This window comes from Artibeus jamaicensis, unplaced genomic scaffold (genome assembly GCF_021234435.1).
Source record: "Artibeus jamaicensis isolate MK-2021 breed Jamaican fruit bat unplaced genomic scaffold, CSHL_Jam_final contig_519, whole genome shotgun sequence".
In the NCBI taxonomy this organism is placed as follows: domain Eukaryota; kingdom Metazoa; phylum Chordata; class Mammalia; order Chiroptera; family Phyllostomidae; genus Artibeus; species Artibeus jamaicensis.
Window position 1 is genome coordinate 54,206,838 of NW_026521871.1, and position 12,323 is coordinate 54,219,160.

At 59.8% G+C, this 12,323-nt stretch overlaps 1 protein-coding gene across 1 annotated transcript; it reads right to left on the reverse strand.

The window, feature by feature from the left end:
* Positions 1-351: 351 nt before the first annotated feature.
* Positions 352-10,602, reverse strand: NCKIPSD (NCK interacting protein with SH3 domain). Its single transcript, XM_037128623.2, has 13 exons — positions 10,347-10,602; positions 7,812-7,921; positions 7,381-7,585; positions 7,095-7,185; positions 6,354-6,844; positions 4,951-5,121; positions 4,702-4,788; positions 4,477-4,615; positions 4,312-4,392; positions 4,019-4,147; positions 3,832-3,924; positions 3,558-3,730; positions 352-1,271 (listed from the first exon to the last, which is right to left on the reverse strand). Exons 1-13 carry the CDS (start codon positions 10,515-10,517, stop codon positions 1,068-1,070), a joined length of 2,145 nt encoding a protein of 714 aa, XP_036984518.2. The 5' UTR covers positions 10,518-10,602; the 3' UTR covers positions 352-1,067.
* Between the last annotated feature and the right edge of the window lie 1,721 nt (positions 10,603-12,323).

Below are 12,323 nucleotides of genomic sequence, written 5' to 3' on the forward strand. Positions count from 1 at the left end.
CTGCTGAAGCTGAATAATGAAAGATCTTGCTGGGCCCATGACAAAACAGAGCTGGACAAGGCCCAGGTATTCAGAGAGGCCAGGGCTGGGTCAGGTTTCAACAGGAGAGAGACAGAGATGGCATTCAAGTCAAAGAAACATTTAAGTGAAGCCCAGAGGGGCAGTCACCTGCACAAGGACCACAAGGCACTCGGTGGCTGTGGTTCAGAAGTGGGAACTCAGCAGGACTCAAGGGACCTCGAGGGACAGGCCTGTGAGGAACCACACCAGGCTAGAGCCGTCAGGGCAAGGTAATGACGGGGTTCTGAGGTCCCAGTGCCCCTGCCCGTGTTCTTCCCACCACCACCCAGGACTGTACTGGGAAGCCTGTTTGCAGAGGCCTGTGATTTATTTCCAAAGGTGAGCAGCGACACATAGGAAAATACACATGGCTTTCCAGTCTACATTTTTACAGAGAAAATAGAATCTGTCATTGGCTTTCTCAGTGCCATCACTCCGTTCTGTGAGGCTCGATGAGTGGCCCGTTTCCAAGATTCTGCTCTAAAAGCAGCAGCTTGGCCAAGGCCCCTGGGGGTGGGAATGAGGGGTAGCAACCCCCCCCCCCCAAGGGCAGGGGAAGCACATGAGCAGCATTTACTGCAAAGCTAAGGCAAAAAAAAAAACAGCTGGCAGGAAATCCCCTCACCCCAAGGACATGGCTGGCTGAAGGCCAGGACACAGACCTGACGGGTGGGGACAGGGCTCTGGCTCAGCCTGGAGCAGCAGCAGCAGGACTCTGAGTGTGCATGTGTATATGGGGAGTGGGGGTGGGGGGACATGCTGAACAGGCAGCCTGGGCAGATGGACTTCAGCTCACAAACTACCTTTGCCCCAGCACTGTTCCCAGAGCGTGGTCCTCAATTCTGCACTTGGCCCCTCGCATTAACCCTACTTCTGGTGGGGGGCCCTGCTCAGGTCCCTTCTACCACCACATCCCCTAACACTGTCGGTGCAAAACATTCTTAGGGCCAAGCCCCAAGTCCTCTGATCCCTGCCCAGGGCTGCAGGGAAGGGAAGAAAGGAAGGTGCTAGCTGGGGGCCTCGCCCAGCACTGGAAACTCCTTGCACATCTCTTGGACAATCATGCGGTCCATCTGGCACTGGGGTGAGGCGTCCTCTTCAGCCAGGATACGCCGCAGTGTGGCTTGCAGGTCAGTGAGCCGGTGGCGGTGCTGCAGATAGGGTGTGGAGCGGACCACGGCGTGCATCAGGGACAGGTACTCCATGCGCAGCTGTGGGAAGAGCAGGCAAGCTCACGGACCCCAAGGAGGCACTGTTGCCAGAGACAGACAGGCCCTGTGGCAGCTACATGGACCCTGTGGCTGTGGACCAGCTCACACCAGTGAAGATCAGGGTCACATGCCCAGCACCAGAGTGTATTTGGCACAGAAGTGGCCTTCGATAGTTGAATAAGTGAGTGAGTGAATGAATCAGCTGAGATGCAGACAGTTCCAGAGGTGGCTGGCCTAAGAAGGCATGGCTCAGCAAGGTGGCAAGAAGCAGTGCTGAGCTCCTGCCGCCGTCCTCCAATGCTGCACCCTCGTGGTAACGCTGTATGAATTCAGGGGCCCTCTGCTTCTCACTGTTCCCTCACTCTGGAAGATCGCATTCACACCCACAGCTCCAAACATGACCCACACCCGCACCTCTGGCCTAGACTTCTGTGAGCTCCAGAAGAGAACCATGCAATTGCCGCTGGTCATCTCTGCATATCTCAAAGGGACCTCAACCCCCTACGTCCGCCGTCAAACTCACCGCTGTCTGTTCAGATGCACAGGCCAAACCTGCAGGCATCCTCTCTAACCTGTCTCTCTGCACACACACCAAAGCCCACCCCACCCCATCGTCTTACAGCCTCCACATGCTCTGACTCCATCTCCAGTTCCCAACCCCAACTTCCCTCCCCGCACCTCGGGTTAAAGAGCTCCACCAGCCACTCCAATCTGACGCCCCAAGCTGCTCCTTCCCTTCCCTGAGGCCCCAATGCACTGACCTGACCCAGCATTTTCTCTCTGGGTCTGCCCTGCCCCATTTCTCTCTATGTCAGATTAGGCAGCATCACCCTGCTGACGCCCACCCTTGGTCAGACCCAGCGCCTGAGCAGCGGACAGCTGCAGAGCCAGGCGCAGGCCTTGACCTCCTTCCCTACCACAAACTTTGATAGACACACATTGTCTGGGACTGCCCCCACTTTTCTAGGCTGTGCTCACTTTTTCCTCAAAGTGCCACTGCCCACTGTCTCTGTTTTGCAAACCCAAACCGCTCAGTCAGCTGGCCTTGTGCTCCAGGGAGAAAACAGGCCACCTTTCAGGGAGCCCTGTCTTCTCTCAGCACCGGCACCTCTCTGCCCCCTCACCGGCAGGGAACTGTTGGGGCCCTCCCCCAACATGGGCCTGGATCCTCCCATGACCTTACCCACTCGTTTTCTGCAGCGCCCCCCACCCTGCCCTGCAATACATCAGCCAGCACTCCACGCTTACCGGATGGTTCCCTCTGCGCCCTCCCTGGCCCTCCAGCGACGCCTCCTTCCCTGCTCCCCTTCACAGACGCTCACGAGACTTGTCTCCACTTACTGCTTCCAACCCCTCCCTCACGTTCTCTTCCCTCCACTCCAAACACGGCCTGTCCACCACCACTGACCTCTGTGTGGCAAATCTAGTGGCCAATTCTCAGTGCTTCTCTTACTCAGGCTCCTAATTGTGGAGACGGCTCACTCCCTCCTCCAAACACGCGGCTTTGGGCTCCGTTCCCTCAGTTTCCTCCTGGGTGTCTTCTCCCTGCTTACCCCTCAGGGTCTTGTGCTGGGGCCTGAGCTTCCTTCTGAACTGTCCCTCTCATGACGCAGTCACACTGCCACAGGCTTCCTGCTCCATCTACGCACAGACAACGCCAAGGTGTCTCTGCAGTCCTGGCTGCCTCCCTGATGTCCTCTGTGCCTGCACGTCTAGAAGCGATCTTCTCAATCTTGACACATCAAAACATAACTCTAGCCGTCCTACGGCCCCCGTGTCGAAGCACCTCCCCACCTTGGCAATCAGCGCCTCATCCATCGCCTGCTCAACATGAGTGCGGCATCAACCCCTGCCTGACCCATTTTCAACACCCAACCCTGAGCTCTCCTCCCTCCACCAGGCTCTCCCCACCCGCCCATGCCACCGGACAGCGCCAGCTACTTCCTCGTGGGCCATTCCGTGGGTGTCCATTAGATCAGGGGCCCTCCCCAAACTCGGGCCTATGTACCCCGCTCCTGGGAGAAGCCCTCGCAGCCTCCACATCCCACTTCCTCTCGGCGCCTCCCACCACTCCCTCCACTCCAGCTTTCTCGGACAGACCACCCCCCACGTCGCCTCATGGCTGCCTCCTCTGGGGCCTGGCACATCGGTGGGGCTCCTGAGCACCTCCCATGCTTCCTGGCGCCAGGAGCAGCCCCATCCCTTGTCCCCATTCAGCATCACGTCCCCCCGCTTTGTGTCAGTCTCTACACAACTGCTGTCCCCGTGGCAGCCCTCTCTGGACACCTTGTCTCCGGGCGACAGGTCCGCGATGTGCCGCACGGTGATGTCGATGAGCGCCATCATGTCTGTGTGGTAGAAGATGGCAGCCGTGGCGGGGCTGGCAAACACGTCCTGCAGGAACTTGAGGACAGAGTGCGGCGGCTGCGGCTCGTGTTTGAAGATGCGCACGGGGTCATCTAGGAGGCGGCGAAAGAGACGTCAGGGCGGTCCTCGTGGGGCGCCCAGTCACCCCCGGGAGTCATAAGGTCACAGAGTCACGGGACTCCTGGGCCCTCACCCCCTCTGTTCAGGAGCAAGAGCAGCTTCTCAGAGAAGATCTTGACGTTGGTGTGCTTGCTCAGGGCGGCCATGATGACGTTCTGGTCGGGGGCTGAGGAAGGACATGGGTGTGGGTGAGCGTATGGGCAGAGCCTGCAGAGCCCCGAGCAGTGGCCAGCCACCTCCCGGCCGGGCCCCATCCCGACCTGGCAGGTGCAAGTTGAGCGCCAGAAGCAGGTTCATGCAGAGATCTGGCAGCTGCTCTGTGGTGTCCAACGGCAGCCCGTCCTCCACGATGCTCAGCAGAAACAGGGCGAAGGGGGTGCCCAGGTGCTCTGCGAGAGGGGCAAACAGAAGTCCGCAGCCCTGGCCTCTGCTCCGTATCCCCAGCCTCCCTGGAGACACCCGTCAGTGGGCCCCAGCCCCTCAGGCCACAGATCCGGGCTCCAGCTGGCTCTGGGCTCCCTACAGTGAGCTGGTCAGTGACCTGCCTTCTTACCATAGTGCGCACAGGGCACTGCCTCCCCCATGGAGAAGACCATGGCCAGGATGAGGGCGGAGTAACAGAGTTTCTGGTGGTCTGAGGGGGCAAGAAAGGCAGTCAGAGTCCCTACAGATTGCAGGAACCCCCCTCTCCAGATGGCAAGAAGCTCCCCTGCCTCACCCTGCGTGTCTGTCTGCATGTCCCGTGCCAGCTCCACCGGCAGCACGGATGACACGAGCGTGGAGATGATGGCTGCGTCCAAGCTGCACATGGCCCCAAAGCACTTGAGCAGCAGCAGCCGCAGCGACACCCGGTGCTCCTGGCAGGGGACCTGTGTGCTTAGTGCCTAGAGGCCCACCTCCCCCCGGGGTCCATCCAGGCCCCGCCCCTCTGTCTCACACACACCATTTGGTAGTAGGCCACCAAGGCCAGGACAGACTCGAACTCGTTTCTCTTGCACATTTTCTTGCAAACTTCAGGGTCTGCATCAGTCTGGGAGGAGGAGGAAGTGTGACAGAGTCACTCAGTGTGAGCCGTGTGGCCACACGTGAGCGAGCTGAGAACGTGGAGGGAGACTCCTGAGCAGTGGAGAACGGCTCGGGGTGGGGTGGCTGCTCTGCACACTGGGAACAGCTGTGGGCCCCCACCCCTCACCAGAATGTGCAGCAGCTCCTCCAGGTAGCAGCGGATGACACCCTCATCCTCGTATAGGGCCCAGCTGCGCTGCTGGGCATCGTCCTTCCGCCGAGCCAGGTCTGCAAAGATCACTTCCAGCCGCTGCTGGTCGTGGCAGACTTGCCCGGAGGGCAGGGCAGTGCTCAGGTCCTGGGGGGAAAGGGTGGGGCGGGGCTTAGCAGGCTCTCCCCCATCTCCAGGAAGCCCCCAACCTGGAGCCCAACCTAGGCCCTGAGGTCACGGGCATGAGGTCACTGTGCACCAGGTTCAGTGTCAGGCAAGGGATCCAGGCCTCACCTCCCAGAGCTGCCCCTGGTCAGTGTCCTAGGACCTGTGAGGGGACCAAACTGGGGTTATCTTCCCTCCTCACCACTGCTCCCCCTCAAGCTTCCATGAACACCTGTTCCCATGGGCCATCCCTCAACATCAGGGCTCCCAGAAATACCAGCCCAGTTCTTCATCCCCCTCCAGGTAATGCCACTGCCCCCCATCTAGATAACTTCCTGGGACAGGCTTCTGCTCAAAGCGTGTGTGTGTGTGTGGGTTTCCCAGCAGACGGCCTCTCATCTCAGATCTGGATAAACCTCCTCCACGAGGAAGCCGTGGCCTCTGTCACCGCTCAAATGAGACTGAGACCCCACCCTCCAGTTCTACTCAAAGGGCACCAGGACTGTCATCTACCCACCTCCCATGTTCCCCTCGAACCCTGCCAGCCAAGCAGTGCCAGCCATGGCAAGCCATCCCCCCACTGCTCTCCTGACCCCAAACCTGAGCTGCAGAAACCATGGAGCCCCGGGAGGCCCCACTGTGCAAGCTGGGCTCCTTGCCCTCCAATCCTGCTCCCTGACCAGGACCCCACTCTATGATGCCCACACACCTCACCCATGTCTGAGTCAGCACTTAGGTCTCCGTCAGAGTCCTCGAAGCACCCCCTCCTCTCCAATGCCAAGGTCAGCAAGGCATTGCCCTCACTCATGCCCTACGTCCATCCCTTCCCTGAAGCCAGAGAGAACACTTGGCCAACACATCTGGTCTCACCTGTCACCTGCCCCATGTCTCACCTCCTCCCACACCACCTGCACGCTCACTTCCTGTGTTCCAGCCATGCTGGCCTCATCCCACTGCTTCCTGTGATCCCAGCTCAGTCCTGCCCCAGGGCCTTTGTCCAGGCTGAGCCCCTGCCTAGAATGCTCTTCCTCCCAGTCTGCTTAAGGGATCAGCTTAAATGTCACAGCACCCAGCACACTGGTGGTGGCCCATAGCTAGAGCTCCATATGCACCTGTCAATTAAAGGGTGGGCATAAGTGTGGGGGTGGGGAAGGGGTGGGGTGGCAGGGTGGTGCGAGGATGGGGAGGCCCTTGGCCCTAGTGTCCACCCTCACCTTGCCCTCTACCAGCGAGAGGAGGACCTGCTCCATGACAGGTGAGATGGCTGGCACAGAGGCCTGGATGTGACCCACCACGACACCAATGGCCACACGGCATAGCTCGTGGCTCAGGCCAGTGTTTCTCCGCACGAGCTCCATCAGCTCTGCCCCGATGGTCCTGGGCACGACTGTTTCAGCCACTGCCTTCTCCTCTGTGGTCTCCAGGCTCAGCGCACCCAGGGCCTCCAGCTCATCAGGGACTGAGGGTGTATCAACTGCCACCTCCTCTGGAGAGGGTTCAGGGGCTGGCACCTTGGAGGGAGGGGGCTGAGCTTGGGACACAGTGGTAAGAGTACTGCGGCGGGGCACGGGCGGGGGTGTGGGTGAGCCGCTGGGGCCCAGCTCAGACGAGCTGGAGCCAGTATAGAGCGTGTCAAGGGAGGTGCTGCTGACTGAGGAGCTGCCGGACACAGAGCTGCCCCCGGAGGGCGTGGTGTTGCGGCCGCCTGTGGGCAGAGAGTGGATACTATGCTGGGGCAGCCCCCAGGGGCCCGACCCCTCCGAGCCCAGAGCCCCTGTCCCTGGTTCAGGGCCCAGTTCCTCTGCCAGACACTCCCCACTGAGCCCACGGCCCCCAGATGTCGCAATATGTGCTTTGTTTTTCCTCTGAGCCTGGAGCCCCCAACTCCCTGACATAGCAGAGCATGCATTCCAAGCTCACGGAGCCCCCACAGTTCCCCCAGCCCTGCCTCTCACCACTGCCCGAGGCCACCAGGGCCTCGCGATCTCGGCGCTTCACAGGTGGAGGGGGTGTGGCAGGTGCTGCTCGGCGAGGCTGCGGTGGGATCTGGGAGGATACGAGTGAGATCGGAGAGGGCGGGCTGCCATGTGGGCTGCCAGCCTGGCCAGGGCCCCGTGCTCCTGGCATGGGCAGGGCTGTGGCTCTGGGCAGCTATTGCTGCCCTGACCGGACCCTTCGGGCCTCTGGACAAAGGCCTGAAACCCACCCACCTCCCTTCCCCAGGCTGTCCTCACCATGTACCTGGTAGAGGCTTCTGTCTGCCCCAAGACACTCAGAGCTAGGCAGGCTGTGCTGCCGTTCGAACCCAGCACGACACACCCCATTGGGCTGCCTGCCAGCAGCAGAATCCAGATAATGGTCACTTGTGGATGGGGTCATGGCTGCAGGGCTGGAGGCAGAGGGGCCCCTGCGGGACAAAGTCTCTTTCCGGTGATGGATCAGCTTCCTAAGGGACAGGGAGATCACTGGAGCTGTCACCTCATAACTCCCAGAGACATCACATGCTCCCTGTGGGATGCATGGGTCCCCCACAGCCCAGGCCCGCCCCACCTCCCTTACGCTCCACCCCGCTCTGCACTAACCCCAGCCCTACCCCAGCGCCTCCCCAGTACCCACTGAAGAACCCTACCCACTGTGCTCACTGGGAGGTGCCCTCCGCCACCCCCACTCACTGGAGGACTCCACGCTGCTCCAGGCTGTACTTGCCACCATCCCGCATGGCTGCATTGTGTACAGCCTCGATGGCCCGGTCAATGGCTTGGAGGACATCCTGCTCTAGGCCCTGGGTGGGGGAGCGGGGGGGGGCGCAGTTAGAACTGGGGCAGACAGAAAACCACAACAGCTGAGGCCTAGAATGCTAGATGTGAAAGCAGAAAGCTGGACTAGAACACGACATGGAGTTCTCAAACTGCATCACTCAGGGAGCTGAGGCCTGGCACGTGGGGGCCCTGCTCAGGTTTTTAGCCCACAGAGTGGCTCTGGGCTAAGATGTCTCTGAAAACCAGGAGTCCAGAGCAAACACATAGGCCAGGGACCCCCAGTGTGAGGCCAGGAGTACACGCCTGGTCTATCCCCAGAGCTCAGGCTGAGATGCCACGCAGGGAGCCTGCAGAGTCTGGAGCCCTTAACAAATCACCCTGGACCTTACTGATGGCTCAGAAAACCAAGGTCACACTCCAGAACAGCCCTGATCTCACAGAGCCTTCTGCAGGTCCTAGTAACTGAGACAGGCCAACGGGATCTCCTCTCCCCACCCCTGAACCAGCCCTCATCCCCCCAAGCTGGTCCAGGAATCTTCCAGACCCACCCCAAAAGCATCGGTTCTGTGTTTGTGGCAAAGGATGAGACATAAGAACCTGTCCCAGATTCTGTTTTGTTATCCCCAGCAACTCAGGGGCCCAATCTACCCAGCCTGCCCAGCATGGGGCAGGGAGTAGGGGGTGGCAGCAGTGGGACCAGCTACCTCCACCCCTCCTCTGTCCCTGACACACACCATCCATCAGCCTACACAGGAGTCTCAGAACTGAGATGTCGTCACTACAGAGCAGGTTTGAAAGCTTCCGTTGTGGGGACAGATAGATGGACACAGAGGTCAGCAAAGCCCTGCAGGTAGCACAGGGCTTGCCGGAGTGCAGGGAGACAGGAGTCAGAAATGGGAACAGAAAGAGAAAGGCCTACACATACAGAGGAAAAAAGACACAGAGATTGGGTGGGGGGCCGGGGGAGAGACAGGCAAAGGGAGAAAACGCAGAGAGAAACTGAGAGCCTGAGACAGACGCAGAGTGTCGGGGAAAGAAAGACACACACACAGGGAGAGTCAGAATGATCGCGTCAGGGAGTCCGAGGCAGGGAGATCTGCAGAAAGAAACCAAGACACAGAGCGAATGGCAGCCTCTCTGCCTTCCCCAAACACCCAGCCCTACCGGCCCTGGCCAGGGGAGGCCCAGGTACAAGAAGCAGGACTTTCCTCAGGGGCCTGCAATAGCCCCCCAGCCCCAGAGAGCCTGGGCCTCACATGCTCACTCCAGACCCAGCATCCCTGACATCCACCACTGCCCACTGTCACTCCAGACACCCCTACGTGGGATAAGGCCCTGCCCAGGGCCCATTCCTCTGGTAAGACCAGAGGACACCTCCACATTTATCCTGTCATTTCTGTTTTTAACTAAGCTGGGACAGGATGGTTCCTTAAGTCTAGGGACTAGAACGGCCTTGGAGGTGTCGGGCACTGGCCAGGCCTGGAGGCTCCAGGCCTTCTTTCCCTGTGGTCAGAAGTGACCAGCTGGTGACCAGCATCAAAACCCGACAGCAGGACTATTCTTGGGGAAACAGGAACTAGGGCTGTAGTCTCCACTGGAAGGATATGGGGGCCCAGTCAGAACAGGGGAGGCCATGGGGAGGTCTCACTTCCTCACAATGGGAAGAGCCCCCACTTTAGGCTGGGCACAAAGAGGGATGGAACTCCCTCACTTTCAAAGAAAAGGAAGCCTGAAAAATCAGGACCTGAGACTTGGGGGAAGGAGATGAGTAGTTCCTGGAACACCAGGGAGTTCCAGTTGACAGCCTCAGTTCAGAGGGGGTGGGTGGTCTTAGAAGAGCTTAGGGAGTGGCTGAGTATAGGACAGTGGAAGACACTGAAGTCTCAGGGCTTTGGGAGACATCTAGGGGCCGGGGGTGTCTATGGCTCCAGGGTCCAAGTTGGGGAGCGGTGAGGACAGGGAAGATGGTTGTGGAAAGTGTCCAGGGTGGCCGGGTCTCCATGGTGGAAGCAGTGGCTCCAATTGGGGATCTGAGGGTGGGAGGCAAGAGTGTGGGGTCCTTGGGATCCAGGAAAGGGACCGATTAGGGATCTGGGGAACTGGTCAGAATTCGGTGGGGCTTGAATTCTATTCAGATGAGCGTTCAGATATGGGATCCCAATGGGTCTGGGATCCCGAGGAGTCTCAGTTCCAGAGTCAGGTTTTTGGTAGGTCTTAAGTCCCTAGAGTTGGCTGTCAAGGGCCAGGTGCAATGTGGGGGTGCGAGCTCTTGAGGTCCTAGTCCTGGTGGGTTTGGAAAGAAATGGGGCCATCGTCAGACCAGGGGAAGCCATGGGTCAGGTTCTCAAACTCCTTCTCAGACCCAGCATTCTGGGGTTGGTAGTGCGAGCCAGTAACAGGACCCAACCTAAGGGCCGCGGAGGGCCGGTGGGGACGGGGCACACTCACCTGCAGGCGGCGCAGGTAGGCGGGCGGCACGTAGCCCGTTTCCCCACTGCGCGCCCGCGCCGCCAGCCACCAGTGCGCGCTGCTGCGCTCCAGCACCAGGAAGGTCTCGCCCGCGGCGAACGCCAGCGCGTTAGGCTCCGCCGAGCGGAAGGCGTACAGCGCGCGGTACATGGGGCCGAGCCGGGCTGCGCTAGGGCAGGGTAGGCGGCGCGGGCTGTGGAACCGGGACCCAGGCCGCGAGATCCGCACCCGCCCCGCCCCGTGACACAAAACGCGTGCGCGCGCGTGCCCGCCGCAGCCCCGCCCCTAAGTGTCAGCCCACGCACGCAAGCGCAGAGCCCCCTAGCGGCCCCAAACGCTCGAGAGTTCGCACTCGATGTCCCTGCCCCGGCCCCGACCCCGGCCCCGACCCCGACCCCGGCCCCGACCCCGGCCCCGACACCGGCCCCGGCCCCGACCCCGGCCCCGACCCTGACCCCTCCCAGAACCCCAGCCATTTCTGCCCAGCCCTCCATTCCTTTACCCTGCTCAAGCCCGAGTGCTTAGGCACCTTAGTACCTCCCGAAGGAGCGCTCCACCCGCAGCCCAACGGCAGAGCCTGTGTCCTTGGCGTCCCTGCCACCCTGGGGTGGGTAGTGAGTCCTGACGTAACAATAAGGACGGCGACCCCGAGCTGATAGTCCCTTTGCTGTTTAATGCTGATCCGACACTTCGAGATTCTCGCGGGGCCCGGGTCTCCTCGGTGTATTTCAAGTCTTAGGACCCTTGATAAAGTGGCAGCTCCGGCAGCAGACTGCGCCAGTGATGGGCAATGGGGAATCAAAGTGAGGAAGGGGGTCTTAGAAACCAGGTCGGGACTTCGCCGTTCAAAGCCCTCCCATCTTCCCTCTCCACCCCACCTCCTTTCAACAACTAGCAGCTCTCTTCCTCTCTGCCATGGTGTCTTTGTGTGTCCTGTTTCCTCTGCCTGGGACGCAGTTCCCGCTCACAGCAGCCGGATGCACCGGAAGCTATGTCTCACGTTATTAGTCTTCTATTGTGTTGACAGGAATCAACTCCAATCCTGATGTTCCCTTCTGAACAGTCAGGAGGGTTGGTGGAGGATGAAGAGTGGGATGATGTGTGGCCTTAAGAGCTTGTTTGACCCACTCACTTTACCAGTCAGTCCTGACCCAGAGAGCACTTTGAAGTCCTGAGGGGGGAACCTAGAGAGATCTCAGGATCTCTGACTTCTCTACAGGGGCTGGTTCCGCCACATTACCCACTGGAAGCCTGGGCCCAGGGAGCAGTCTGTAGGCACAACCACACGGGTGAATGTGTATGCACTTGGCCTGTTTTTGGTCATAGTGGGCAGAGGCATAGTGGGCCTTGGAGAGGTGATGCTGGGAGGTTCAGGAGAGGGGATAGGGGCTGCTAAAACTGGACATCCAGGCCTTGCCTTTTTGGCACCAGGTCTGTGCCCTTCTCCCCGGTGTCCAGTTCAGCAGTTCAAAACCTCCTGCCACTCTTCGTCCTCCCAAAAACCCTCCTAGCAAAGAACACAAGTCACTCTCCTTGGGACTGCCCTGGCTAAAACTTCACGAAGGCCAAGACTGGCACAGTTGCAATGGGGCTCAGGGCTGCATAGGAGTGGTGACAGGTGGCAGAGTGGAACCAACCAACCTGCACAGACCCTTTTGTGCACCCACCTCCTAGGACCCTTCACTAGAGACCATGGCTGCCAACAGACCAGAGGCTGGTAGCTCCTTGAAGCCCCAATACTGCTCCCATGACCTCTGACATCACAATGTCCAGTCAACTAGCTGCTACAGGTTTGGCTTAAGCTGCATGAGGGCAGAGAAAGACCAGTATCAAGTGTTCTGTCCATAGCCAGTGATGGGACACAAGGCCACCACAGACACCACAGGAATCTGGCTAAAATATGTGTGAGGGTCCTTTTTGGGTGACCACAAGGGTGCTAGTTTAGGGGTCTGAGGA

Bases quoted from the DNA above. Each gene is read 5' to 3' on its own strand.
- NCKIPSD (XM_037128623.2), bottom strand. From the start codon at position 10,517: ATGTACCGCGCGCTGTACGCCTTCCGCTCGGCGGAGCCTAACGCGCTG. The intron at 5,122-6,353 runs GTGAGGGTGGAC...CTTTCCCCCCAG, and splicing joins TCTCGCTGGTAGAGGGCAAG to GACCTGAGCACTGCCCTGCC. The intron at 3,731-3,831 runs GTGAGGGCCCAG...GCCGCCTCCTAG, and splicing joins CTTGCTCCTGAACAGAGGGG to ATGACCCCGTGCGCATCTTC.